The sequence below is a fragment of the Astatotilapia calliptera genome, unplaced genomic scaffold (assembly GCF_900246225.1).
Source record: "Astatotilapia calliptera unplaced genomic scaffold, fAstCal1.2 U_scaffold_119, whole genome shotgun sequence".
NCBI lineage: Eukaryota > Metazoa > Chordata > Actinopteri > Cichliformes > Cichlidae > Astatotilapia > Astatotilapia calliptera.
Genome location: NW_020535640.1, coordinates 26865 through 54404, shown reverse-complemented (window position 1 = coordinate 54404; position 27540 = coordinate 26865). Strand labels below are relative to the sequence as shown.

The window sequence follows — 27540 nt, the reverse complement described above, 5'->3', positions numbered from 1 at the left end:
AAATCGAGAAAACACATAATGCATCTTTTAAATGATGATTTCATTTATTAAAAGAGAGCATTTATCCAAACTACCTGGTCCTGTTTGAAAAAGTAATTGTCCCTTTGTGAAATTGTGAAATAACACATTCACATTTTTTGGATAACTGAGTTCAGTTTCACTAAACACACTCAGGCCTGATTACTGGCACACCTTTTGAATCAAAAAGTCTGATAAAGTGAGGTAGACTGGATCTCAAAAAGCAACACATCCTGCCACGATCTAAAGAAACACCTGAGAAATAAAGTCACTGACACATATCAGTCTGGAAAAGGTTATAAAGCCATGTCTAAGACTTTGGGACCGATGGTGCTCAGACTCTGCAGTTGTGGTTTTATTTGTGCTTGTTTGTTGTTATCTCCTCTGAAGAGAAGTCTGTATTAGTTAGCCACAATAATTCACATTTTCCATCAAATATTTGTATGAAAACCACAAAACCACACGAGAAGAACAAGAAGTGAGACCAAAGTGTATTGATCCTGCAGAGAAAACAGGTCACTGCTGTGGAGCACACATAGAAATCAAATATAAAGAGCAGGGAAGTTACTGAGTATGTTAAATAAACAGCATTCGTTTTTATACTAGTTCTATACTATATATTATTGCTTAATTCTTAATGAATGTGTGTTGCTAATTTGACAACACAGAGACAATTTAAGGCAGGATGAGGTAACTATTCATTCTTTCTTTCTTATTTTTATATATATGTATATATATATATATATATTTAGCTTTTACATTTGATATATATTTACAAAAATCTCTTTTTTAACATGAGGTTGTAAGAGCATATTTAGTGAGAAGAACAATGAGAATGTATACAAATCTGTTTTACAATAAATGTCCTCAGCGTTGAGGACCAGCAGCTGGATTTGAGTGTTTTGGTCTGGTGGATTACTTCAGTGAGGAGTAGACAACATTTGGCTCTGGTAGAAACTCTGAAAATAAAAACACACACAGTTCAAACAGTATGAGACCAGTCAAAATGAAGATAATCCAGAAGTCATTTTTGGGATAGAATTTTCCTCCAGTTCAACAATTCTTCCCTGTTTTCCTGTTGTTCTTATACATTTTGAAAGCACCAATTTATTTGAACAAAAAAAGCATCAGCTGCTCCTCAACACCTGAATCATATCAAAGTTACATGAATGAAACTCAGCGCTTTCTTCATTAGTTTCATATTAAAGGCCTTGCAGTCAAACTTTCATAACTGACCTTTTAATGTGAAAGAAGCCCACCAGGAAGCGTTATGTAGTTCATATAAAGGAAGACAGTCTCAGCACATTGTAGACTCATTTTACTTCAACATGAGGGAGAGTGATATATGTCAGAGTAGTTAAAATTTGTTCTGGCTCACACCAAGTGAATAAATGATGTGAAAGGGAACACTGGTATGCACTCAGTACACCTTCAATTATCATAATCCCAATGTTGCAGCTAACATGTAAATTTTTTTTATTTAAATATAAGCCCTTGGCATTTACTTACCTGGACAACTGAACATGCATTTAGATATGCTGACATATCATTGAAATAGTGACAAAGACTGACAGACGTCCATGCAGACAGAGGACGGTGAAGGACAATAACAGTTTGATATTGAAACTTTTATTTGAGTAAAGGATGTGCATATTTTTCCCACCACTGGTGTAACTTCAAGACTTTCGATTTGCCTCTTTGAACCTGAGGTTCCTCGTGTTGTCTTGGCTCATGTTTTAAAAAAGGAGCAGTTCCTTATCAGACAACAAACTAATTTTCTTTCTCAGTGAACAAAGAGCATCAGTTACCTCTGGGTCTGTTTGGTCTGATGGTGATTTCTCCATAACTGATATCATCAGTTCTCACTTCTGAGTAGACTGCAGTTGGATCACACTCTGCAGAGTAAAACACATACAGAAGATGTCACTGCACATACAGCAGGTTATAAAAAGTACTCTTAGTGCACAGGATGTACGTTAAAAGAAGAGTTATCATTTCCCTGGCAGCTCTATTAAAGCCTTTCACAGAAACTGTCAGCGGCTTTCAGAAGCTCTGTGGTCATCTTTCCTGTTTCAGACAAACAACCACATTACTTTTTGGTCATTCGTGTTTAACACCAGAGGAAGATAAAATACACATTTTACCACAAAATATATACCAGACTCACACTTTGTCACACTATATGCACACTATCATCAACACTATGATCAGAATTCTGCGTTCACATGTCAGTTTCATGGAAACAAAAGGAGGAAATAGCCGTTTGTGGTTCTACACTCAGAATTTAAAACACGAAAACCTACAAATTTAGGTAAAGAACAGTTGCTGAAAACACATTTCAAAACAAAATTTCATTATCTTATTAACATGTTATGCCCTGGTGTGAAAAAAACCAATGTAAAATATGATGATGTTTGTCCATCATTTAAACAGTTTTAATGTCCAGTTAACCGACTCTGTACCAAACAGGTAAATTGGCCCAGCTTCTATATGAATTTGACTCGTACCGTATGGACATCTTGGGCATCTTAGAAATGCGATGGGCAGGAAGCGGGAAGATGGTTAGTGATGGAAAGATGGTGCTCTACTCTGGCCATGCCCAAGACCATGCACGCAGCGTGGGCTTCATCCTCTCGCGACGTGCAACAACATCATTGCTGGCCTGGAAGCCCATTTCAGACCGCCTAATCTTGGCTCACTTCCAAGCTAGGCATGTGAAAGTCACAATTCTTCAAGTATACGCTCCAACAGAAGAGGCTGACGATACTGACAAGGATGGTTTCTATGCGATGCTCCAGGATGCCATTGACAACTCCCCGCGTCATGATTTGCTGATCGTGGGCGGAGATTTCAACGCGCAAATAAGCAGTAACCGGGACGGCCTGGAATCGACTATCGGCCCGTTTGGAATCGCAGCAATGACAAATGAAAACGGTGGGCGGCTGATCTCGTTCTGTGCGGCAAACCGGCTGACAATCAAGAACACCTTCTTCAGCCACAAGCGGATACACAAGGCGACATGGAAGGCCCCCGGTGGCGGATATACAAACGAGATCGACTACATCTGCATATCATCCCACTGGACATCCACCATTAGCGATGTTAGAGTGTGGCGTGGAGCCGACATTGACTCTGATCACTACCTGCTAATTGCCAAATGTAAACTTCACCTGAAGTGCCTCCAACCACGACTGCAGTGGCCAAGTCCTTTTAACGTTCAACGCCTGAAAGATGCAAATACGGCAGAAACTGCTTCCAGCTCCTTGCTGCGGAAGGAAATAACAACGAAAATCCAGATACACTCTGGGATGAGCTAAAAGAGGCTGTGGTCGGTGCAGCAGAATCAAAGATTGGTCGCCGACGGGGCGGCTTTAAGGAGCGCTGGATCTCCGACTGTTCATGGGAACTTATAGATCAACGTCAGTTGGCAAAGTCAGTTCGGGACCAGGTGGCCTCTGACCCACATGCTTCTGCAGACCAGCGTGAGAGGGCCATGGCCACCTACCAAGACCTTGCCCGACAAGTCAAACGCAGCTGCCGGCGTGACAAGCGCGAATGGATCGAAGTTAAAGGCATCGAAGCCCAAGGAGCAGCCGATCGGAACAATACCCGAACCTTATATCGCATTGTACGAGATCTAACTGGGGTTCGTGGTGGCCGCGGTGTTCCAATCCGAGACAAAAATGGACGTGTCCTCCTTACTGCAGCTGAACAAGACCAACGATGGGTCGAACACTTCCGCGATACTCTGAACCAACATGAGCCACCCCAACTGTTCGAGGCCGAAGACCTGGCTCCTTCTATGGATCTTCTTCCTGTCGATATCGGACAAATCAGCATCACTGAAGTCAAGACAGCGATCCGACTCCTCAAGAGTGGAAAGGCCGCAGGCCTGGACGAAATCCTCGCCGAAATGCTGAAGCATGGCGGACCCCATCTTGAAGCTGCCCTTACAAGACTCCTAAACGCCCGCTGGTCAACATCACATGTACCCGATGATTGGACAAAAGGCACCAGCATCAAACTTCCAAAAAAAGGTGATTTGGGTGACGGGTGACTGTAACAACTGGCGGGGCATCACGTTGCTGTCGGTACCCGGGAAAGTGTTTTGCCTCGCTCTTTTGAATCGGCTACGACACGCAGTGAACGAACGATTGCGAGAAGAGCAGGCTGGGTTTCGGAGTGGCCGGTCATGCGTCGAGCAAATCTTCACCCTCCGCATTATCATTGAACAAACATTGGAATACCAAAGGAAGATTTCTATTAATTTCATTGACTTCGACAAGGCTTTTGACAGCGTCCACCGGCCGACTCTATGGGCTATCCTACGCAACTATGGAGTCCCTCAGAAGTTTGTAGATGCCTTTTGTTGTCTCTACTCCAACTCCCGTTGCTGCGTCCGGACGGATGACGGCTGCACAGATTTCTTCAAGATCAATACTGGCATCCGACAAGGATGCGTGCTATCCCCTTTCCTCTTCCTGTTGGTAATTGACTTCATCATGCGACGATCAGTTGACCAAGCTGGCATCGGTGTGCCCTGGCACGAAGCGCGTAATCTCACTGACTTGGACTTTGCAGATGACATCGCCCTGCGGGGCTCGACTCAGGAAGACCTCCAAAAGTTGACCGCGGCCCTGCAGAGGGAGGCGACGAAAGTTGGATAAAGAATCAGCGCCAAAAAAACCAAGGTACTCCGAGTTGGCTATGCACGTGCCCGCATTCCTGTCATGATCAACCAACAACGTGCTGAAGAGGTGGAGAATTTTACATATCTTGGCAGCATCATCTCAAATGACGGGGTCTCTGGGATGTTGACGCCAGAGTAGGGAAGGCAGTTGGTGTCCTGCGACGTCTCCAACCTATTTGGAACTCGACCTCCCTGAATGTTAGGGTCAAGATCAGACTACTGAACTCTATCGTCTTCCCTACTGCACTTTACGCTAGTGAAACCTGGCACTCAACAAGTGCAATTATTCAACACCTGAACGTGCTTCAACAACGTGGCCTGCAGCAAATCCTGAGAATTTCCTGCCGGGACCGAATAACAAATGAGGAGGTCCTACGAAGAGCAGGCACCCGCCCATTAGCCGATGTCGTTGCAGAAAGGCACTTCCGCTTTGCGGCCCATATGTTACGCCTACCCCCTCATCGCCCAGCTAAGATTGCCATGACATGGCGTCCACGCACTGGCAAGCGAAAGCAAGGGCGACCAAAGACCACATGGCGTCGAACATTCATGGACGATCTGAGAACTGTCGACATTGCCTGGGACGAAGCTGAAGCAGTCGCTGGATGGAGATCACTAGCTGCCCAATGCGCCGCCCGGCGTAGGAGGAACTAAGTAATGTCCAGTTAAAATGAGAGCTGCGGATAACTCGTTTTGTCTCTTTTGCTCTATAAATTACGGTGGCCCTGAGAGGCCAAACGGACTGCAACTTCAGAAAACACTTGCAAAAAGAAAAATGTTGCAAAAAGGAAAACGCTGCAAAAAGAAAGACGCTGCACTGCAACTTCAAGAAAAACGCTGCACTGCAACCGTTTTAGGGAACATATTTAGTTTTAAAGTAAGTGTCCGGGCTTTTCCTGCCTTTCTGGAGGGATTATATTTCACTAAAAAACGATCTAATATGCATGTCCACATAATTATGCATTATTATAATATTTTAAAAAACACACGCTGTATTTTAAAGAACATACATTAAGAAGCAGATTATATTAGATTTATATTTTAAATAAGACAAAATTTGGATTTTACAGCAGTAAAATTATTGTATCTCTACAGTTTAAAAATGTAATAAGCTTTGCCCTGCACAGAGTGGATAGTGAAACAAATGGAATCATCATAATGACATTATTTCATATTTATTACTTCCCCCTCGTTGCTTTATTATTGTAGCTCTAGTAATAAATAATAATGTAAGGATTCTGGATCAGCACCGTGATGCCCATAGTATATACAGTATTCTGAAGAAGGTCTAAAATGTCACTGTGTGTGCGTGCGTGTGTGTGTTTTATTTAGATGGATTGCAAGAGTTGTTAGGTGTGGATAATTAGATTATAGTTTATTGCAATAGCAAGTTGTGCCTTGTTCTCAGATCGACAGCAAGTGGAGAGTGATATATGAAAATGGAAGGAAGAAGAGAAGCAAAGAGTGATTCACAGGCAGAGCCTAAATTATTTCTCACAGTTTTTTGTTGCCTTATGGTTCCAAGTGCTGTCACCAATCTTTGCATTTTGTTATTATCTCATGATACTTGTTTAATCAGCTACCATCTCTCCTATGGACTTTTTAATGGCTACAGTCTCATTGACTGTAGACATTAATTGACTGTAGGCATTGCATTGAAAAGAAAAAAACAAAAAAAGAACGCTCGGACATAATGGTCAGGTTTTTGACAGGGCTCCCACACAAACGCAAAGCAGGAGATGAAGCATAGCTAAATATGTTTCCAAACCAACCTCCTTTCAAGCCAAAGACTAGAAAATATGGTGAAGCATATCTTCCCTTTGGTTTCACCTGCACAAGTGCCGAGGTAGGTCTCCCCTGCATAATTGGTTTTCCCTTCATCGGGAGCAGCGCTGGGCTGTTCAAATCACAGACAAACAGTGTCCCACATTCTTGATTTTTAGTTCACAAACACTTGTTGTAATGACTAACTACTCCTGACATGTTGGAGATGTTAGCTCTTTATACAGTAAAGTTACAGCTGAATACAAATAATCAGGCTGATCCTGCCATGATTTGTCTAAATCACGGACAAACAGTATCCCACAGCTGTTTATGTTTTTAAACCCATTTTGCACAGAGAGGCATTTTTTGAAAAATGTATTGATAGCAATGTTGAATATTATTACACAGGAAAAACACAACTACACGTAAAATAATTACACCGTGACGCCTCTGCCTTTGTAAATGGAGGAACAGTAACTGTGTGTGTATATGAAGCGTGTAACAGTAACAGTATTCTGTCTCTATCTGCCATTCTGCAATTCATCTCATGTAAACAATAACGTGCGCACAGCGTAACGTGATAAAAGGCACATACCTTTGACGTTGCGTGACGAACTCTGTATTTCTCGTCCACACGTAAACGCAAAAAAGGAGTTTTAAAAAATCTCAGTTTTCGGTGATTCGAAATTCCGTTTACGTGTGAACGAAACAGCTGCGTTTTCAAAAATACCCGCGTAGGTTTGGACATAGCGTAAAAGAGTTAGTAGTGTATTTTATTACTATCTCTAATTTAATGGAGTTTACTTGTATTTACTTGATTGTTTACTAAATGTTTGAGGTGTGAAATAAACCGCAATGGAGTTTGAAAACAAAATATGTGGTTGGAGGTTGTGTTTGTGCGGGGGTGGGCGATAGGGCTGCCACAAACAATTATTTTGATAGTCGACTAGTCACCGATGATTTTTGCGATTAGTCGACTAATCAGATCAGAATCAGAATACTTTATTAATCCCGAAGAGAATTAGGAAATTATCATACGTCCATTGGACGTAAAACGTACAGGTTATGCACCAGCATGCATCTGCTCTTATATAACTATCATTAGCTTACAGCTTATAGTGTTTAAGGTCTGTGCTAACCAAAAATAAAGACAAGATGATAGTTTATTAAACTTTTAATGAAATTTTCAGAATGTTTCAGTGGACTTTAATAAACTTAGCCATCTGCTCCTTGCTATCTAAAATATAACAGGACACTGGAGTAAATTTGTCCATCTCACACTTCTGTTTAATCAGTTTCCTGTTTGACGTTTATTCAGCTGTGTGAAAACTATAACTTTAATCTCAGCCAAATCGATTTACTCAGGAACAAATAAAATACTAAAAAAGCCAAAGAGTAACATTTTAAGTTACCTAAGTGACTTATATATCATGTTTAACCTGAGTAGCCAAAGACGTGCCAGCAGTAGTTCGCTGTTCTCGCCGGCTCTAATGAGCCGGCTATCAAACAATGCGTCGACTATTAAATAAGTCGTCGACAATTTTAATAGTTGACGTAATTGTGACTAGTTGGCGAATCGTAGCAGCCCTAGTGTGCGAACATTTTTCTTGTAAAACAAAGGGGGGTCTAGCAAAAAAAGTTTGGGAACCAAACCTTATCTGTTGCTTAGTTTTTGGTATTTGCATATATGCTAGCTAGCTCCAGTCCCTAACTTGGCAGTACTTGTTAGCTCTGTTATGGGCTCCCACAACCCTGAACTGATTAAGCAGATGAATGAATGGTCTGAGCCAATCATCAAACTGTCGAGGAGCTGAAATGATGCATTTCATAAGTCTGGATCTATGTAACATCTATGTAACAGGGGAGTTGTTTCTGAGGTTCTTATACCACCATAGAAAAAAAACAATAACCTCCAGCTCATTTAGTATTCCAGTAAAAAATACCGCCTGCATTTATAGTGGTGGGATTTCATTTGTTTTCCCTTTAAGCACTTCGTGACTTCTGCCCTATATTTAGATTTATTTCTTCCTTGAACCCTCACTGGAGTTACACACTTGAGGAACTCCAACTATGCTGCAACATGCAAGCAAACTACTAACAGAATCCACCACAGATAATCAAACAGCATCCTAGTATTTACAACAAATATTGCCCCTGTGAAATGCAATAAAACTTCTATTCAGGTTTTTCTTCTTTGCTCTGAACACCTGTTGCACTGTTTTTGTAGTTCTGAACCATGATGGAGACAAAGAAGAGCAGCTGTACCTCTTCTCTTTGATTTTTTTCTCTTGTCTCTGATGATAATTTGACCATAACTGACGTCCTCTGTTCGGACTGCTGAGTAGACTGTGGCTGGATCACTTTCTGCACAATAAAAAATATATAGCAGACATTACTTCAGTGGTGCAGTCATATGTGTACTTGCTGTTACATTAGTAAACACACAAAAGGTTTTATTTATTTTTTTACTGGCACTAATGTGAAAGTATCAAATAGAACTGATACCAAAGGCTATACAGTATTTAAGCTAACTGACCACAGTGCTGTTTTCATCAAAACGTGCTGAAACCACATGACGTAAATATGTTGTGCAACCTACAACATTACCTAGAATGACCTACAACATTACCTATTACCATTATATTCTGTGCTTTCTCTTTGTTGTTCGTTTTATATCCTTGTCTCAGAATTTGTAGTGCAAAAAGACATTTTTAATAAAATAATGACTGAAGCAATTGTCTTGAAGAATTGATGGCTACAGGTGGGAGTGGAAATGGAGCAGAGGTTTCTGGCACAACGTCACGTTCCAAGTTGCACAATGTGTAATGTGTATGTGTTAGTCCCCATAGGGAAATAGTTCCTCTGCATTTAACCCATTCACCCAGTGAAGCAGTGGGCAGCCACCAATGCAGCGTACCTGTAGGTACATTTGGTCTGTATTTGTCAGTCATCCATCCTTACATGCACAGTTTTAATACAGCCATAACAGACAATGATTGCACATAGTACACCAAAAAAAATAAATTAATTAAAAGAACATCTATAATTTGTTCATTAACGGCTGCTACAACAAAGCAATTTTTAAACCTTCTAGTTTTACACTTTGGGAACAAAACCCTTTACCCAGAAGGGGAAAAAAAAGTGAAACTCACTATGAAACAGGTGTGAGTCAACAAAAATTGAGCTAGTCAACTGCTGTAACTGGTGTACAGGGATACTAGGTTCAGCTGTGGTTCACCAATCAGCCTATTAAACCACTTAACAATTTGATTGAGTGAGTTTCTGTTCTTTACAGATAAATATACAAACCATGACACTAAAGAAAAAGACAAAACTAATTCAAGGAAAGAATGACAAAAAAAATCATCATGGTTTTGTTAATGTGGAAATGAGAAAGCTTTCTCACACATGAGTCACTGGCGACCTTACTGCACACAGCATCACGGTTTGCTTTAAAATTAAGCTTTGAATCATTAACTATTCCAAGATATTTAAAACCCTGAAAACATTCCACAATGTGACCCTTAATAAAATCAACTTTGTGTGTATGTGTGCTTTTGCTAAAATAAATGATATGTTCTTCAGTATGATCAACTGAAGGTAGGACTCATCACACCATATCACAAAATCAAATCATCACATCATTTGACAAAATCAGCACAAACTGGGCCACAGATGGATTCATTTTCCCGGAGCAGACAGAGAATAACAGAATCATCTGCTTATTTTAAAATGGTCCTATTTTCAAAATTACTCTAACAAATATTTGTGTACAGGATAAATAGTAAGAACAAGAGCTGGCATTCCTGTGGGGAGCCAGTCGAGGAGCAGACCTGGTTGGACAGGACCGCACTTATATTCAATCAAGTTTTTGGGTCCTGTTAGTTAAAAAGTCAAGAATTGAATCAACAATATTTTTATTCATGGTGAACTGTTTTAAAAGCCTTCTGATTAAATTAGGAGGCTAAATTATGTTGAAGCCTGAAGAAAAATCAACAAACAGTAATCGAGCATGAGAGGTTTTTCCCTCCAGGTGTTAAATAACCAGGTTCAGCAAGATTGCAGCTGCATCTTCCATTCCTCTATGTGGTCTATAGAGGAGGTCAAGCACATGTTCAGTTTTCTTTAAAATCTCTGACTTCACAAGTTTCTGAACTTTCATCACAACCAATGTGAGAGCAACTAAACTTGTTTTTTTTTTTTGTTTTTTTTTAATTTTGGGATGACAAGTCTTAGGAACAGGCAATAAAACAACGTCCTTCAAAACAATAGGTGTGTGGTGTGCCTGTAAAGACTTTTTAGAAATATAATGGAGTACAGGACTCCATTGTTGAGCAAATGACCACAAGTATTAGCAGGTCCATGACACTCATTCACTTTCATGAAGTGGAAGGCCTTTTCGACATCTCCCTGCTTGATGTTAAAGTGCTCAGTATGTTTAAGGTTACACTACAATTGCTGGATCTCATTAAAAGAGTCAAAAGTGTTAAGACTAAAAAGAAAAAGAGGGGAAGTATGATGATGATGATGACCCCAATCCTGGTGCTAGAGCTTTAACTTGCATAGATTAGAGTGGAAATCAGACTTGTGCATGTGTATACAATTTTCACAACTTACAACAAATGATGAGCACTCATACCTTTTATCTTTGATTTATTTTTCTTGTCTTTTATGATGATTTGTCCATAACTGACATCTTCTGTTCTCACTGCTGAGTAGACTGCAGATGGATCACAGTCTGCACAATAAAATACAGACAGAAGACATGATTGCAGAGACACAGCTATACAGACCCTTCTGTTGTTATATTAATTTCCACATGTTTTTTCTACTCCTTTTTTGTTGAGTAGTCAAATTGGAGAGACTAAGAAAACTAATGAACTACATCAGAAAATGCCACTGAACCACATGAACAAAAGCACTGGATCACCTACACATCATACTAGGAAGAGCAGAACCCATCCCGTAAAACTTTCAATGGACAGTTTTTTGTGTTGATACCATTACCAAAAGAAGGTTTGGAACTCTTGTTATTGAGTCAGCACTTTGTAACTTCATGTGGTCTGCCACTTCATGGGTGAGTTGCTATGGCAAATCTATCTAACTGCACTAATAACAGCTGATCACAGAATATCTAAGATAAAAGAAATTTCACAAACTGACTTGTTGCAATGGTGACATCATATTTCAGTACTACATTCAGTTTGATTTTATACACCTGTGATTGAAAAAACTTATATCAAAGATTAAGAGATATGACCCCACACTTCGCCCATTAATATGGCTGACTCAGACTGAATACTAAACACATGTGGACAGTCTGGATAAAGTTATTGTGTACTATGGTCAGATTTCTCGACTTTGGTCTCTTCTATCCAACATTGCTCCAGAAGGAACAATGTTGTTTATGTTTTATAAGTCTTGTGTTTTGTTTAAACAAACCACTTCATCCTTGCAAACCTTTTCTATAAAGCTGTTTCCTTGGCAAACACAGGTGGACATATCTATATCATATAGCACTGCATCAAAACACACCTGAATGCTTTAGACCAGCACACTCCTTAAACATCTGTTTGAAGAGATTCTGACACAGCTTAATTAATTAAATATAATTATCAGAAACCAGCGGTTAATGTCTGGCGACACTATAATCCACTATCTAAGGAGTACACTTTCCATTCTAACCCTCACTTGTCAGCATCTCGTATAGATTATATTTTTATGTCCAAGTGTATCAGTCAGTTAGTTCAGCAGGTAAATATTGGTCATATAGGTCTTTCTGACCATGCTCCTGTGGTCTTAACCATTCAACCCATGAGATATATTGAGCGCTCTAGGTCTTGGAAGATGAGCACACTGTCTCTTTTGGATGAGAAATTTATACATTTCATAACAGAGCAAACAACAGTATTCTTAGAAATAAATGATAAAGAGGAGATAGACACGAGAACTTTATGGGATAGCTATAAGGCTTACATGAGAGGGATGATTATTTCATACACAAGTCATAAAAGGAAGCAATGATTAATAAGGCAGTTAGAGATCGAGAATAATATAAAAAAGCTGGAGAAACAATACTATGTAACAAAATCAGCTGAAACATTAAGTGTGCTTAATATTGCCAGGACATCTTTGCGTAATTTGATAATGCGAAAGGCTGAAAGAGATGTCCTTCTTGCCAGACGACGGCTTTTTGAATCGGCTAGTAAGCCTAACCGCTTTCTGGCTCGTCTTGCAAGGAATACTCCATCAAGTCCCTTTATCACAGCTATTGTGGATGTGAATGGTGAAAGACAAGTAAGAAACCATCAGATTAATGAGTGCTTCAGAGAATTTTATACAAACTTATATCAATCTGAGACGGACATAACAAGGCTTAACTCAGGCTTTTTCCTAAACGACTTAGCATTCCCTCAGCTCTCTGAAGATCAGGTTAGCCTGCTGGAGTCACCCATCACATTGATGGAGGTGGACAAAGCAATATCTGCACTCCAGTCAGGGAAATGTCCGGGGGCAGATGGCCTTCCAGTAGAATTTTTTAAGGTAATGAAAATGAAGTTAAATAGTTTATTATTAAGGGTTTTTAATAAAGCATTTGAAGAATTGAAACTCCCAGACTCTATGTACCAGGCTAATATAACATTGATAGCTAAAAAAGATAAAAACCCAGAGTTATGCTCATCTTACAGGCCTATTAGCGTTCTTGGTGTTGATAATAAGATACTTTCAAAGATACTGGCTTTTAGGCTAGAAAAAGTAATGTCCTCTACTGTGCATGCTGACCAGACAGGCTTTATTAAGGGGTGGAATTCTTACAATAATACTCGACGTCTATTTAATATTATTCATTTTTTAAATTTTCATCAGATCCCTGGGGTTGTTGTTTCTATGGATGCCGAAAAGGCATTTGATAGAATTGAATGAGAATATCTGTTTGAAATAATGAGAAGATTTGGGTTTGGAAAAAACTTTTTGGGGTGGATCAAAATTATATACAAATCACCAATAGCGGCTTGTTATCTTCCCCATTTTCATTGAGCAGAGGTACAGCACAAGGTAGCCCATTGTCACCACTATTATTTGCTTTGGCCATCGAGCCTTTGGCCATGGCCATTAGACAAAATGTGTTGGAGTTAAAATTGGGGATAGACAACATAAAATTCTGCTCTATGCAGATGATATTCTTCTGACACTGACTGACCCGGTTAACTCTTTACCCGTTCTTACTAGGTGTATCAAGGACTTTGGTCTTATATCTGGATACAAAGTAAATTTTGATAAATCTGTTATAATGACTTCGTGTAGTGGAGGGGATAATGAACCTTTATATGTTAAACCTTTTCACTGGGCACCATCAGGTTTTGTATATTTGGGAGTTAAAGTTACACCAAATGTTGGTCACTTATATAGAGAAAATATTAATCAAGATCTTCGAGAGATGCTGACAAGATGGAGGTCACTTCCGATATCATTTTTGGGAAGAACAAATCTCATTAAAATGGTAATCCTACCGAAAATATTATATCCCACAGGCATGTTGTTTGTAATTTTGAAATCAGAAGATATTAAAGTAATTAACAAGGCTATGGTGGATTTCATTTGGGCAGGAAGAAAACCCAAAATTAAATTGGAGACACTACAGTTACCGAAAGATTTGGGCGGGTGGGGAGTGCCAAACATAGAAAATTATGTCCTCTCAATACAAGCAAGGATTCTTTCTTCCTGGATACATTCTGACCTGCCATGGCTAAATATTGAGGAAGTATTATGTAAACCATCCTCACCTGTTAACTTCTTAGGGAAACGTCTAAATGACCTACCTCATGTAATAAAGCATAACCCACTGTGTGGACGTGGGGAAACCTGAGAAAATTTTTTAACAGTAGTCTTCCGTTTAATATCTTGTCAACGTTTATAAATAATCCAGACCTTCTGCCGCAAAACATAGGGTCAAGCTTTGTGGGATGGCATAAAGTAGGTGTAAAGAGGTTTTATGACCTCTTTAAACATGGTGTGTTTAAATCATTTGAATCCTTGAAGTCCTAGTATTCTATGTCAAAGACTGAGTTTTATAAGTATTTGCAATTGAGAAATTATGTGCTAAAAAATGCTAAATCATTACAAATCTCAACTGCCTCTTTTCGGTTGGAGAAATTTTTTCTGGATAATAGGGAGCATAAACATTTTGTATCAAAGTTTTATTCCGAGATTTATGCCCTAATTGTGGATAAACTGACATGGTTGAGAAAATCTTGGGGGACGCTGCTTAAATGTGAAATAGATATACAGGCATGGGACAAAATTTTGCTCCTTCCATCCAAAATCTCTGTTTGTAACCGATTTAAAGAACTGCAGTACAAAATTTTGCACAATGTGTATATTTCTCCGTATATTTATAGGAAGTATAATATGGGAACATCTCCAAACTGTCTCAAGTGTAAGGTCAGAGTGGGCACTAGATTCCACTGCTTGTGGGAATGTGCTATTATCCAGTCGTTTTGGAAAGAGGTCTGCGCCAATATTAGTACAGCCATTGGTCATCAGGTGACAGAAAACCCATTAATGTGTATATTGGGATATATCCCTGTTTCACTGGTACAACATGAGCATGTAATTCAGTCACTGTTAATGTTGGCCAGGAAAAGCATCATGTTGAGACGGGTGGGGGCTGAGCCTCCCTCCATTTCTCTATGGAAGTCGCTCATCATTGAAGTTATGACTCTGATCAGGCTGGGACATTATATTGATGGGAGCCTCCGAATTTTTGTGGACAAATGGAAGAAACCACTGGAAGCACTGGGAGTTACCTGTAAACTGGATCCTAGTGGACAACAATTATGGACATAATGTTGTAATACTCTAGTGCTGTGTAGTGTTATTATTTTGGATGTGAACCAGTCTTATATTTGTTGGGGGAAAAAAAGTTAAATAAAAGTTAAAAATAAAAAAAAAGAAAGAAACCAGCGGTTACATGTCATCTTAATTCCCGTGAATGCACTAAGAGTGTACCTAATTTTTCCAACACTTTTTGTTATTGCACAAAATAAGATGATTTTTTTTTCACAGGACTGTACATGACACTTCCTATAATCCGGCACTATACAGTTTTATTTCTTCTAATAATAGTGGTGTAAAAACAAACAAACAAAAAGACGCACCAGCTTTAAACTACCTGTCAATACCTGTCAATATGTCACACAAACTATTAAATTGTTAACTCCGTAAAACAAAAATAAAAATTGGCATATTGGCAGGTGAACAGCATTGCAATGAGTTTACTGAGGTTGAGAGTTGGTGTTTGTGCACACACTTTACTTCTCTTAAAAGCCCTCTAGCAAAACCTGACCAGCTGAAGTGCTTTCATTAGAAGCAGAAAACCGAACAACCACAGAGCTGTTAGCTCATTTTAACAGATTAACCACAGTCTCACAAAACAAACAGTCCATCAAGCAAAGGAAAAAAAGCCTTCACTGTTAACTGTCATCTAAAGACACAGAAGAACAAAGGGATTATTTTTAGGCTTTCACACAAGTTTTGGAAAAAATTTATCTGTGAAACAATTTTAATTTAATATTAATACTGTGAATTGTTTAGGAAACATGAGCTAACATAAACACGAAACTAGGCCATCTGTGTGATAGAAAATTAGAAAATAGTAGCTGAGAATTAAACTGTCACCAATGTACAGAGTACTGTCTTTAGCTCTGTAAATGTTGGTGTGGAACTGAAGAACACTTTTGTTAAGAAATACTAAATATTTTGAAAAACATTAAAAACTCAGCTGTAAATATATACATATATATACACACTGCACATAAAGCATTACCTCTGCTCCATCTGGTTGGCTTTTGTCTGTGATGTAATATTTTGAGGTCACTGTAAGCGATGTCATCTTCACTAGCATTTCCAGTATCATCTAAAATGAACCAAAATAAATATCAATAAAATTATTCTATAGTAGGCTTAATGAACACTTTTATTTACGCTTTTATTTATTTTTTTTAAAATGTTCAACATGTTTGTAAATTACATGTTAAAATAATTTACATAACTTTTTAAAGGAATCATTCTTAGTCTCACCTTTAGGCTTCCTGTGAACAGATCGTCTCACCAATAGAATTACTAACACCAGCAGAACCACAACACAGACTGATCCAACAGTCAGCAGCACATGGAGATAAGGAGGAGAGGAACCAGCAGAAGTGGTTGTAGTAATGGAGGCTGATGTAGGTGGAGGTGTGGTGGTGTATCTCTCTAAAATAAAGCAAACACAGTCATTAAGTTGTCGTCACATTGTGAATGTTGAAAGCTGCAGAAACACAGACAGGTGAGTGTGTCACCTGTGACAGTGATCCAGCTGGATGGAGACTCTCCATGACCGCTGATGTCACACTTGTAGAGGCCTTCATCAGACCTGGAAACATGCTGGATGGTCATGTGACCTGTAGGCTGCTTCCTGATGAGGGAGCCATCTTTATAGAAAGCAGCTGGGAGGTTGGAGGGAGTGGTCTTTGTTTTACAGAGCAGAGTGACGTCATCTCCCTCCATCACAGGGAGGACAGAACTCTGCAGGATCACTGATCCACCTCAACACAGAGACAAACTACAGCATTTCATCCATTTACACACAGCTTCATCAACACTAACTCCACACACTCAGCTTACCAGCGACTGTCAGGTTAACCATGTTACTGATGGGACCCTCTCTGGACTCACACCAGTAAACTCCACTGTGTGATGTGTAAATGTAGCTGATGTTACAGGAAGAACCAGCACCTTCTCCCCACCCATCTCCACACTGAGTCCTCTGTTGTTTGCTTGTGTTTCTCCTCAGAGTCCATCCAGCAGAGCTGTCGTCCTCCTCACAGCTCAGAGACACAAAGTCTCTAATAAAGAACTGAGAGCTGCTGGGACTCACAGTCAGACGAGCTGTGAAGTGTTAAAATGAAAAATCATCTTTCTTATAATGTTAATACAATTGCAAATTCATTCAATCACAGAAACCCTTCACCAAATCTAAAGAATGAGCAGCTCATATAAAACTGTACAATGTTTTTTTGTGATTTTGGGGGCCATAACCACAAGCATAGAGATGATAAAGTCATGTAGTTGCATCAATACTGTCATCCCCCTAAATTTCAACATAAATCATTGATGAGATCTAGAAACAGTAACTTAAGTCTGATGCAAATAACAGATCATGGAATTGTATGAATCCATGCATTGATTGAATAATTAATTAATTAATTATAAATAATAATAAATAAATAAATAAATTATTCTGTTCATCCAGACGCGTAAATTTTTGTTGGGAAAAATGTTTTACCAATCATCTAAGTGACTTCTTCAGTCTCTTAAACAAGTGGGTTTTTTTTTTTTTTCATAATACAACATAGAAAACTAATGAAATTCTAAAAAAGAGACATTTGATGACAGCATCAGGTCTCAAAAAAGTTTGGACAACAGCCAGGAAAAGGAAGTGGTCGCAAAAAGAAACAGCTGGAGGAGATTTTGCAACAAATTAGTTGCAAAAGTTAAATGGCAACAGGTTATTAACATGATTGGGTGTAAAAAGAGCATTTTAGAGAGACAGAATTTCTTTCCAGAAGTTAAGATTGGCAGAGGTTCACTAAACTAGAAACCAAAAACCACAACTATAAAATTCCAGCAGCTCAGTTCCCATGAACGGTTCATGAACGGTTGTTAATAAAAGAGGGGATATGTCAAAGGTAGCCCGTGCCAACTTTTTTGATCTAGGTTGCTGCCATCAAATTTAAGTGACTTTTTTGTCTTAAAAATGGTCTAGTTTCCCATTTTAAATTATTAAATAACTTTTAAACATTTGATATGTTTTTAATGTTATTTCAGTGCTGTGAAAAATATTTGCCCCTTTACTGAGTTCTCTTTTTTTTTTTTGCAAATTTCTCACACATACATGTTTCAGCTCAAACAAAAAGTGTGATCATCATGTAAAATACAATTTCATTTGTTGCAGAAAACCTCAACTATCTCAACCTCATGGCGCTATATGAAAAAAAGTAAGTTCATGTGAAACCTGGCCCCACCTTATCATGTAAACACAATGAGTGAAACTCTGGCTGATTGGCCCAGAGTTTCACACCCAGTTTCACACCTTGGCTCAGGCGATTAGAGGATCATCAGGGGGTCCTTTTGTCCCTCTGTGGGGGGGGGGTTACTCCCACTAGGTTTAAATCTGGGACTCTCCACCATTTGACCTTAGAACTGAAGAAGCTTCTCGGATGAGAGGTGAAACGTCTTCAAGTAACTTAAAGAAGTCCAGACGCTTTTCTTTGCAAGCTCCTTTGACTACGATGACCTGGATGACTGAGAACCTTCACAGACATATTGTTCCAAGCATAACTTGTTGCCCACATGTTGCCCATATCTTCATGCCATATTTAAACTGTTTGCTTGGCATATATTGTATGAAAGGACAATCCTCCCTAAAAATGACCAGGCACTCATCCACCATGATGTTTGAATTTGAATTTAGGACCTAGATAAGTGACTGGCACTCCACACACTTGCCTGTGATCACTGCCAGTTTGTCTTATTGACGACAGCCTCGTCTCGTATCACAAGACCAAGGACAAGCAAATCATCCATAACAACATGAAGTGTTGTAGTTGCCCGAGAAATTGTCTGACCAGACTCTGCATACCATAAACTCCTGATAGATTCATTTCTAAACACCACTTAGAATTAAGACTTGTGTATGCTTTGATGTTGTAAGTCGCATTTACCATTATGGTTTTGATAGACTCAGTCAGGTGCCGTTCGCTCTCCTCCTCACTAGTGTAGTGATCAAATATCTAGAAAAGAGCCTCATTTATAGTGTATTGGAGCTGCTACATAATGAACTGAAAACTTTTTGAGGCATGTCTCAAAATAGTATTACACATCAAAGCTTCACATTTTTTTGAAAATGTTAAGAAATCATTTTTGTGGACAAACTCATGGAATCTTAGGTCAGTCTAATCAAATTAACTACATTGTTTAAGAGATAAAACTTTTAAATGGGTTAAATTTGACCAGAACACAACATGAAAACCGTTCTAGTAGGACTTAATATTAAGATCACAAGCACAATCCCAAGACCTGAGAACTAGCTAACCTAAATTCATAATTTAGTTTATTTGTTATTAGTAACTCCTGCACTTTTCTGCTCTGAGGAGAAAAAATGTATGCTCTGAAGATTCCTATCGAAAGCCTCAAACCTGGGGAGTAGAAGAATAATTAAAAAGATTTAAACTGTGATAGAAGGTTACTGACCTTGGTTTGTTAAGCAGAGCAGCCATGAGATCAGAACTAAAGATAAATGACACACGGTTAATTAACATACTTAACTTAACTTTATGGCAAAACAAATAAATAAAGTGCTATCACAGAGATAATAAAATAGAGATTATAGATCATGCCCTCTATATTTCCATCTTCAGAGAAACAGAGTTTTCATTCACTGACAGCATAACTGTTGTTATTTTTCTCCAAAAATTGTTGTATTTTTAATAACTAAAACACTGAATTTAACACATAACATGTAAATAAAATACTTACAGAACTGAAATTGTAATGAAATTTCCTCCATAGCACTTCTCAGTTTTGTGATTTTTTTTACACCTTTTTTTGTTAATATTACCAACGAGAGCCCGCCCACTTCCTTAATGTCACTCTTGTTCTCTCTGTCTATGTGCGTGTGAGTGTGTGCAAGTATTTGTCACATTAAATTTATTTTTTCTTTCGCATTTTCTTACTCATTTTATTTAAATAAAAAAATGCACAGCCAGAATTAGCCTAAATAACCTAAAACTAGCAGTTTTATCGTTGGTGACTTTACTTCATGCTATTACCAGCTCCTATGGAGTCAAGGTCCCCACCAATGACTGTACTGGTAGTCGGCAGGCACTATCCAAAGCTGTATGCTGTAAACAGGGGACAGTGTCAAAATATGTTCAACAACAAGTATTATGGGCTCCTACGGTTAATGTTTGTGCTGTTCTTTGCGCTGCACATTTCAATTTCCACTACCAGACTTGGAAAGACCAGCAGTGACGCCTTGTGGCAAAAGAGTGTATCACATGACATGATTGGCTGACTTGCTCATAACAAGCAAAAGCATGATTACATATGTATTGCATATTTTACTCTCTGCAATTATGATCAGGCTCTATGTACTTGTTCTAATAATTATAAATTATTATTAGTAGTGGTAGTAGTAACATTTCTGCAGGGGCCTACAATACACACAAAAATATCTTTATTTTTTACATTTTTACACTTCTGTACAGGTGCTATATTTTTTGTACATTATAGAGATGGATTCTAGATGCACCAGTGTGCCTCAATTTAAGGAAAATTGTGGTTTTAGAGATTTTTGAAACTGAACATGCCATGTCTGTGTGTATTTTTATGACATAGTTGTGACAGACTTCAAAGGTGATTTTGGCAGTGTCATGAAAATGATATGTATTGCCAACACATTTGTTCAGGTTCCTACAGAGACAGGCACCTGCTGGTGAGGAAATCTCAAAAGGTCCTCCAGTCCAGTCAGTGATATAAGTCATTTATTCCTACACTCAAATACAATCCACAGGAGCAGTTCAAAAATGAGTGCTCCTACCAGTAGCAAAAAAAAAAAACTGAAATAATTTTTAAACATTTCCATGTCACATCAAAGTGTGTAAGCTTTTCCTTTTTCTTTTTTGGCATCTAATACCATTTAATCTCCATAGACTTTATGACCAACATTTTACAGGCAGAACAGCATGCTGAAACATCTTTCATTTTTAACAGCGGCTTGCATCCAAAGATGCTGCTGCCACAATCCACCTGTTTGAGCCTACCTCCTCTGTTATACCATCAAAGAGGAAGCTTGGACCTATGAGAGCAACAGCTTCACACCCAAGCCAGTTCCTCATCAGCCTTCAGACCTGGGCCAGTCAACGTGTAATAAAGATATTCCTTACTGGCACCATTTTTATGGTGGCAACTTGTATTTCGCGTATTTTCTGAGACCTTAAGTGTAGTTCATGGGTAGAGGCCATCAAATAAAGCAGAAGCATACCCCATTTGCAGAATGACACTCAAGTCATGACAAACAATAACAACATAATACAATTATTATATTATATATATTATACATTTAGATTAATGTTCCTCAAGACATTGCCAACACATTTAGTACTTCTGTGGATTAGTCAGTAGTAGTAGTACAATGCTGTATTGACTTTTCTTAACTTGTCTGCTACATTTTAATAGTCTCTTTTTTTTTTTTTTTTTTTTAAATGACATCAGAAACAGCAGTATGCGACATTACGTGATGGCAGCGCTTCAGTTCATCCTTTGTCATTTTTTTTTTTTTTTTTTTTTAATAAATAGGACAGGGGGGAATGAATGAGAGAAAGAGGGGGAGAGAAAGAAAGAAAACCAAAGGGGAGAAGAGACGGTGAGAAGGGGGGGGAAGAGAGAGAAAAAAAAAAAGAACTCCTGGGTCACCTGTATGGAGAAAAAAAACAAACAAACAAAAAAAACAAACAGAGGAGACAGCAAACAACAAAGAGCAACATAATAATAGAGAAAACAAAGCACCATCACAATAAACTAGCTAGTCATAGATATCAATATTTACTAAATAATAAACGATATTGTGCAGCACGCAAGATAGACAGCGCACAGTGTGCTTTGAGGTAGCAGCCAAGAAAGCTTTAGTCCGCGTCTGTGAATACCCATGTGTGCATACCTGTGTGGATCAGCATGCTTGCATTCCAAAGGTTTCTCCATGTAATGATCTGCTAGGGAGTGTGGGGGGGCCACAGCCCCGTCCTCCAGGGTGTGAAGCGGGTATGGAGGAGATCAAAACTCCAGACATCCAGAGGCCCCCAGAACACAAGAGACCATGGAAGACCAACAGAGGGGCAGCCGCGCCACTGTTCCAGTAAGAGCTGAGGAGAGTCCCAGATGAGGGCTCGCCCAGCAGCCGCGGAGCAGAAGTCAGGTGGAGTTGCAGTGACGCGCCCGTGAGCTCCGCCGGCCCCCAGCTGCGCCTGAGTGACCGAGCCCCAGGCCGAGAGGCCGGGGGCACCCCACCTCCAAAGGGGCCCGAGCGAGCCCCAGGCCCCAGGCCCCGACAAGCGGCCGCCAAGGAGTGAGCCGGTGTGTACCCGGACGCCCACCCCCAGACACAAAGAACCACCAACACACCGACACCTGAGGGAGTCCGCCACCGGCAGGGGAAGTGGTGGTGGGTGGAGATAGGCCTCCAAACCTTGGAGGGCCTGAGGTGTCCCCAGAGAGGTGGCGTCTGATACCCAACCTGACATATAGACACAGACATACAGGCACACACAGACACAAACATCCATTCCCACCCTCATGCTCTCATATGCACTCACTCCACACTCAACCAACGTGGAGACAGACATAAAGAGACGCTGTACACACGATCACACTCCCCAAGCGTACTCTACAAACCGGGTCTAGGTACCCTTGTCCCTGGAGTGGGGAATTGCACCCAGACCCAGGAGGTGTTACCCTTTTCCCTGCGGTGGGGAGAGGCAGACCACCCCGACTCCGCAGCAGCAGGGAGGCCCCACACCCCAGACCGCAGTCGGACGGCCAACTCCTCCTACTAGCCCTCCCGCTCCAGCAGGCCGCAGAGAATGGGGGTGGGAGAAGACTCCAAACCTCCCTCCACCCGCTCATTGTAGTGTTGATGCATATGTGTTCTAAGGTGCAATTAAAACCCAGGAGGGCATGGAGCTACCTGCCAGAGAGCAGCAGGTAAGCGCATAGTCCCTCCTGCTAGCCCTCAATGACTAAGTGTATTTAAAATTGAGAGGTGGGCAACGACGTCAGGGGTGAGGTATACACCCTGATGGTAAATTGGACTCCGTGATTGTGCCCACCCCCAAGATCCTATATGTATGTGTAATGAGAGTGTGAGTAATGTGAATGTCTAAGTTGTGGGATAAAATTGAGGCAGAGGCAGCCAGAAGGGGACGGGGGGGGGGGGGGGTAGCCTCCTCTGCACCCTGGTGACATACCCCCACTCCAAGGCCCTGCATGTGTGGGTGGTTGTGGAGGAGCGGGAAGAGGGAGGCAGCTGGAGATGGGGAGGGAAGGAAGGGAGGGGCAGGTAACCCCTCCCTGGGGCCAGCTCCCCCGCTGACCCCAGTAGGCACTCCCACCCTCCGCGACCCGCCAGGGAAGGGGGGCCCAGGCCCATCAGACCGGGGCCCAGTGCAGTAGCGCCCTCCGGCTCCACAGAGCCCTGGACAGTCCACCCAACCCCACCACAGAGAAACCTGCACCCACCCCACCATCCACACATCTTCCAGACTACATAAGACGGTAAACGCCCAGGCTGAGATCTTCCTCCACCTCTCCTGTATCTCCCCCTCCCGCAGAGAGTTCCTGAAGAGAGGAAAGCTCCTGCAAGATGTGACCATCCCCCCCACCAGATGAAGAGCCCCCCAGGCGGCTCGACGCACCGGCGGCACCCTGCTCCAGGGCCGGGCCCCCATGCACCCACCCGCCCACAACCCCGGCAACACACCAACCAGGACCCAAGCCCCCGAGGCCCGGCCCGGGCCCCAGCCCAGAGACGGAGCGCCCCCAGAACCTCACGCCCATCCCGGACCCACCCAGGGGCAGCCAGGCTACCAGGTCAGTAACCCACGTCCGTCAGCACAGACCCTCCCCTAGCCCCGCTGCACGCAGCCGCGAGGAAACAGTCACCTGAGAGCCAACAGAGCCCCCAACCGGACGTGACCGCTACCCCGGGTTGAGCCCCCCAAGGAAGATGCCTCCGGGGAACCCCCCGACGCCCTAAGCCTGTCCCTACCCCCTCACCAATCACAACAGTGAAGGCGGGACCAAACTATGACCCCCCACCCCCACTAGGTGATGGAGCTGATAAAAGGAGCCCAGAGCAATTGATCTAATGTGGTGGCAGAGGCTGTGTCAAGACTAATGTAATCTAATAGATAATTTCTATATTGGTTAGAATTAAGATTATTTTTATTTTTCCAGTTCATGAGGACTGTTTTCTTGGCTATGCATAGGGCAGTGAAAACCATATGGGCGATATTCTTTTCAGAAAAGAATTAATAGTCTCTTAGACTCTGTAATAAATGGCTTACACAATTTTTAAACAATGGGTAATAAATTATAGTTCAGTGTACCATGGATTCCAGTTAAGGGTGCAGAACCATCTCAGCAATGATAAAGAAATGGAAGGGTCCTGAGCTGAAATTCAAGTGTGTTTTTTTCTCTCAAAAAGGTCTTAATATTTATGTAAATGTGATATAAAATAAATGTAAAAGAAATCTTAACACTTTTAGGCTGGCCTACATGGGTGTAGATGAAAATTTCCATGGTAACTTTGAATTTAAGCAGATTCGTCTTAAAAGATATATTTAAAAAAAATAAGATTTGCATAGTTTGCTGAAGTCTCTGCAGACTGATTGACTGGTTTCCCATCATTATTTTTTATAATACTGCATGACTGAGCCTATTTTAAACTGCTGCAAAGAACTGGAATGTCTTAAATTTTAATGAAATACTCCTGGTATAAAGCAAAAAAAAATAAAAAAATGTTTAACTAATTCAGAGTAAACAGAATCATACTTTATATTGCACCAGCGTAACTAACGATGAAGACTGAGATATCGTGTACTTCCTCGCGGAAGTCGAACACTTTAATCGCACGCCCTTTCGTACACGACCGTACACGAGAGATCGCCAGGGAGAGAGAGGGGAGGCCTATAAAAAGGCACACTCACTGTGACTATCAGTGACTTACAGACATTTGGTGAGCTTCAACATCAGTCTGCTCTGCAGAAGCGGACATGGGAAGGGCGGCTTTAACATCTCTGCTGTTGACTTTACCAGGTGTCGTCTTCTTGGGGCTTACATCTGCACGTAAGATTATTTATTCTGTCCTTTTTTTCCTGTGAAGTACTGTTTCACAATAGTAGTTTTGATTGTGCTGAATGCAGACGAAGACATTCAGGACTTTCTGTTCCGTCATTGGAGGTTGTTGATGTTATCTTACTGAACTACACACGAGACTCGCCATTACGCCAGCGAGTATCCTTTATTATTCTCAACCCCCTCCCCACAAGAACCCAGCACAAACGTTCCCACCTCCTATCATTTACCCGATACTACAGTTTTCTTGTCAAAAAAACAATTCTGTCATGTCAGAAAGCGGATGAGACTTTTGAGATCTAACCACAGACAAGAAGGAGCTAGTGAAGAGAAGCGCTCGGAATATCCCCTCCTCCACGGACCTTTAGAGTGGATAAAAGTCCCTTAGATCAGAGGAATGGAGGCTGTTGTTACGTGTTACGTTGTTGTTACACCAGATGTCTTTGGTATCCTGCTGAACCCAAGCCTAAGTACATAGAACACACCCTTCTGAAAAAATCCAGACAACAATTCATCACCTTTGTAATTACACTGCACAGTGAAGCTGTTATTATTATGGACGTCTTTGAAAAAAAAAAGAGTGCTTCCGTGTAACAACACATTTTCTCACTTTATGTTATTATGATAAGAAAGAAAGAAAATAGAGACAAGTTCCCCAACATCCAAGAAGAAGGACAATCTTTACTGAAAACTGTCAATTTTAAATAAATACAAAACACACCTAAAAAATAAAAATAAATTATAAATTTTGTTAGTCCAACTGCAGTTTGGCATTTACCACACCAAGTCTAACAGCAGCCATGAAATGTTTTATATTTCAAGCTACTTTTAATGCAGTGAGATATTAGAGCATTTTTAATGACAAATTGAAGACCACAGAGCAACTAATACCGGTCGCCCGTAATCTTTTATAAAAAAAAATTTTTTTCATATAAGGTGGGGAAATTCAGGCTAATTATAAAAGGATCAGCAGAGCTCAGTGGTCCTTCTGGAGTTTCTGTAGAAGTAAATGGTTGTGCATGCTTTGTGTTGTTTACAGAACCAATAGAGGTCAAGGCTAAGTCTGGAGAAACTGCCTGTCTACCATGTCCAGTTGCGAGCAACATCAAAGTGGTAGAGTGGAGCAGACCTGACCTCGACCCAGAATGTGTCCTTTTGTACCAGGATAAACAGTTTGATCAACACAGTCAGAATCCATCTTTTAAGAACCGAACACAACTTGACATAAAGGATGGAAATCTGACTTTGATTTTGCATGATGTTAAAATTAATGACACTGGAACATATGAGTGTCGTGTCCTCGCAAACCGCAGAAAGCGAGGTGTTGACCCCATCCACATCATCCACCTGAGTGTTGTTGATCCTCCAGGTGAGTGAGTAGAGTTGAGTGTGTGTGTGATCAGAGGTGAAGCTGCTTCCTGGTTGTTGATGTTTGTTTCTAAAGATGTTGTTGATGAGACTTTGTAGAAAGCAGCTGGTCTGAGTGATGTGATCAGAGTGCAGTAGATAATGTCTGACAGCAGTTTGAAGAGGAAATGGATTCTGTTCTGTTCTTCACTCATCACCTACCTGACAGCTGACACCTCACACCTGTTTCTCACCTGCAGCTCAGACAGGAGGACTCACAGAGGATGGATCTGTTGGACTGACAGGAGGTCATAGAAGAGGACATTTTCCACTGATAGCATCTTTATCATTTATTTGTGTGGTTTGTATTTTGACCACTGTAAAGTATTTCTGTCCTACTCGTGATAAAGCAACTGACACGCAGGTGGCATGAAATATAGCACTTGACAATTTTTATGTCACAGCAGACAAACTACAGGTTCTTGTATTATCATCCCCTGTGGTTACCACAAAGAAATCGAAAGCAACAGTATCAACATGTTTCAGGGTTCCCATTAATTTTAACTATAAATATGGTAGAAACCAAGGGAACCCAAAACCCTTCAAAAAAAATAAGGAAATATGCCACAAAATGTTCAGCTGGAACAAAATTAACGACAGTAGATTTAGCTATTCCTCATGTCTGCACCAACAGTATAGTTCCTCTCCTCGGGCTGCCACCTTGTCGTGGTGGAGAGGCTTGTGTGCTCAAATCCTGGAGCGTTCAGTTC

General features: G+C 40.6%; 2 protein-coding genes across 2 annotated transcripts; one reads left to right on the top strand and one right to left on the bottom strand.

Annotated features, from left to right (window-relative positions):
- Positions 1 to 512: 512 nt before the first annotated feature.
- On the bottom strand, positions 513 to 17393 carry LOC113017398 (high affinity immunoglobulin gamma Fc receptor I-like; the record flags this gene model as incomplete). Its single annotated transcript, XM_026160544.1, has 7 exons — positions 513 to 540; positions 813 to 977; positions 1827 to 1913; positions 8738 to 8836; positions 16553 to 16726; positions 16813 to 17058; positions 17138 to 17393. Coding segments are annotated over 6 exons (906 nt in total), but the record flags the coding sequence as incomplete, so codon positions are not given.
- Positions 17394 to 25275: 7882 nt separating this feature from the next.
- Positions 25276 to 27299, top strand: LOC113017399 (V-set and immunoglobulin domain-containing protein 1-like). Its single transcript, XM_026160545.1, has 3 exons — positions 25276 to 25414; positions 26463 to 26792; positions 27031 to 27299. Exons 1-3 carry the CDS (start codon positions 25342 to 25344, stop codon positions 27201 to 27203), a joined length of 576 nt encoding a protein of 191 aa, XP_026016330.1. The 5' UTR covers positions 25276 to 25341; the 3' UTR covers positions 27204 to 27299.
- Positions 27300 to 27540: the final 241 nt, after the last annotated feature.

Coding starts and splice junctions, on each gene's coding strand:
- LOC113017399 (XM_026160545.1), top strand. CDS start 25,342: ATGGGAAGGGCGGCTTTAACATCTCTGCTGTTGACTTTACCAGGTGTC. Junction 25,415..26,462: donor CTTGGGGCTTACATCTGCAC/GTAAGATTATTT, acceptor TGTTGTTTACAG/AACCAATAGAGGTCAAGGCT. Junction 26,793..27,030: donor GAGTGTTGTTGATCCTCCAG/GTGAGTGAGTAG, acceptor TCTCACCTGCAG/CTCAGACAGGAGGACTCACA.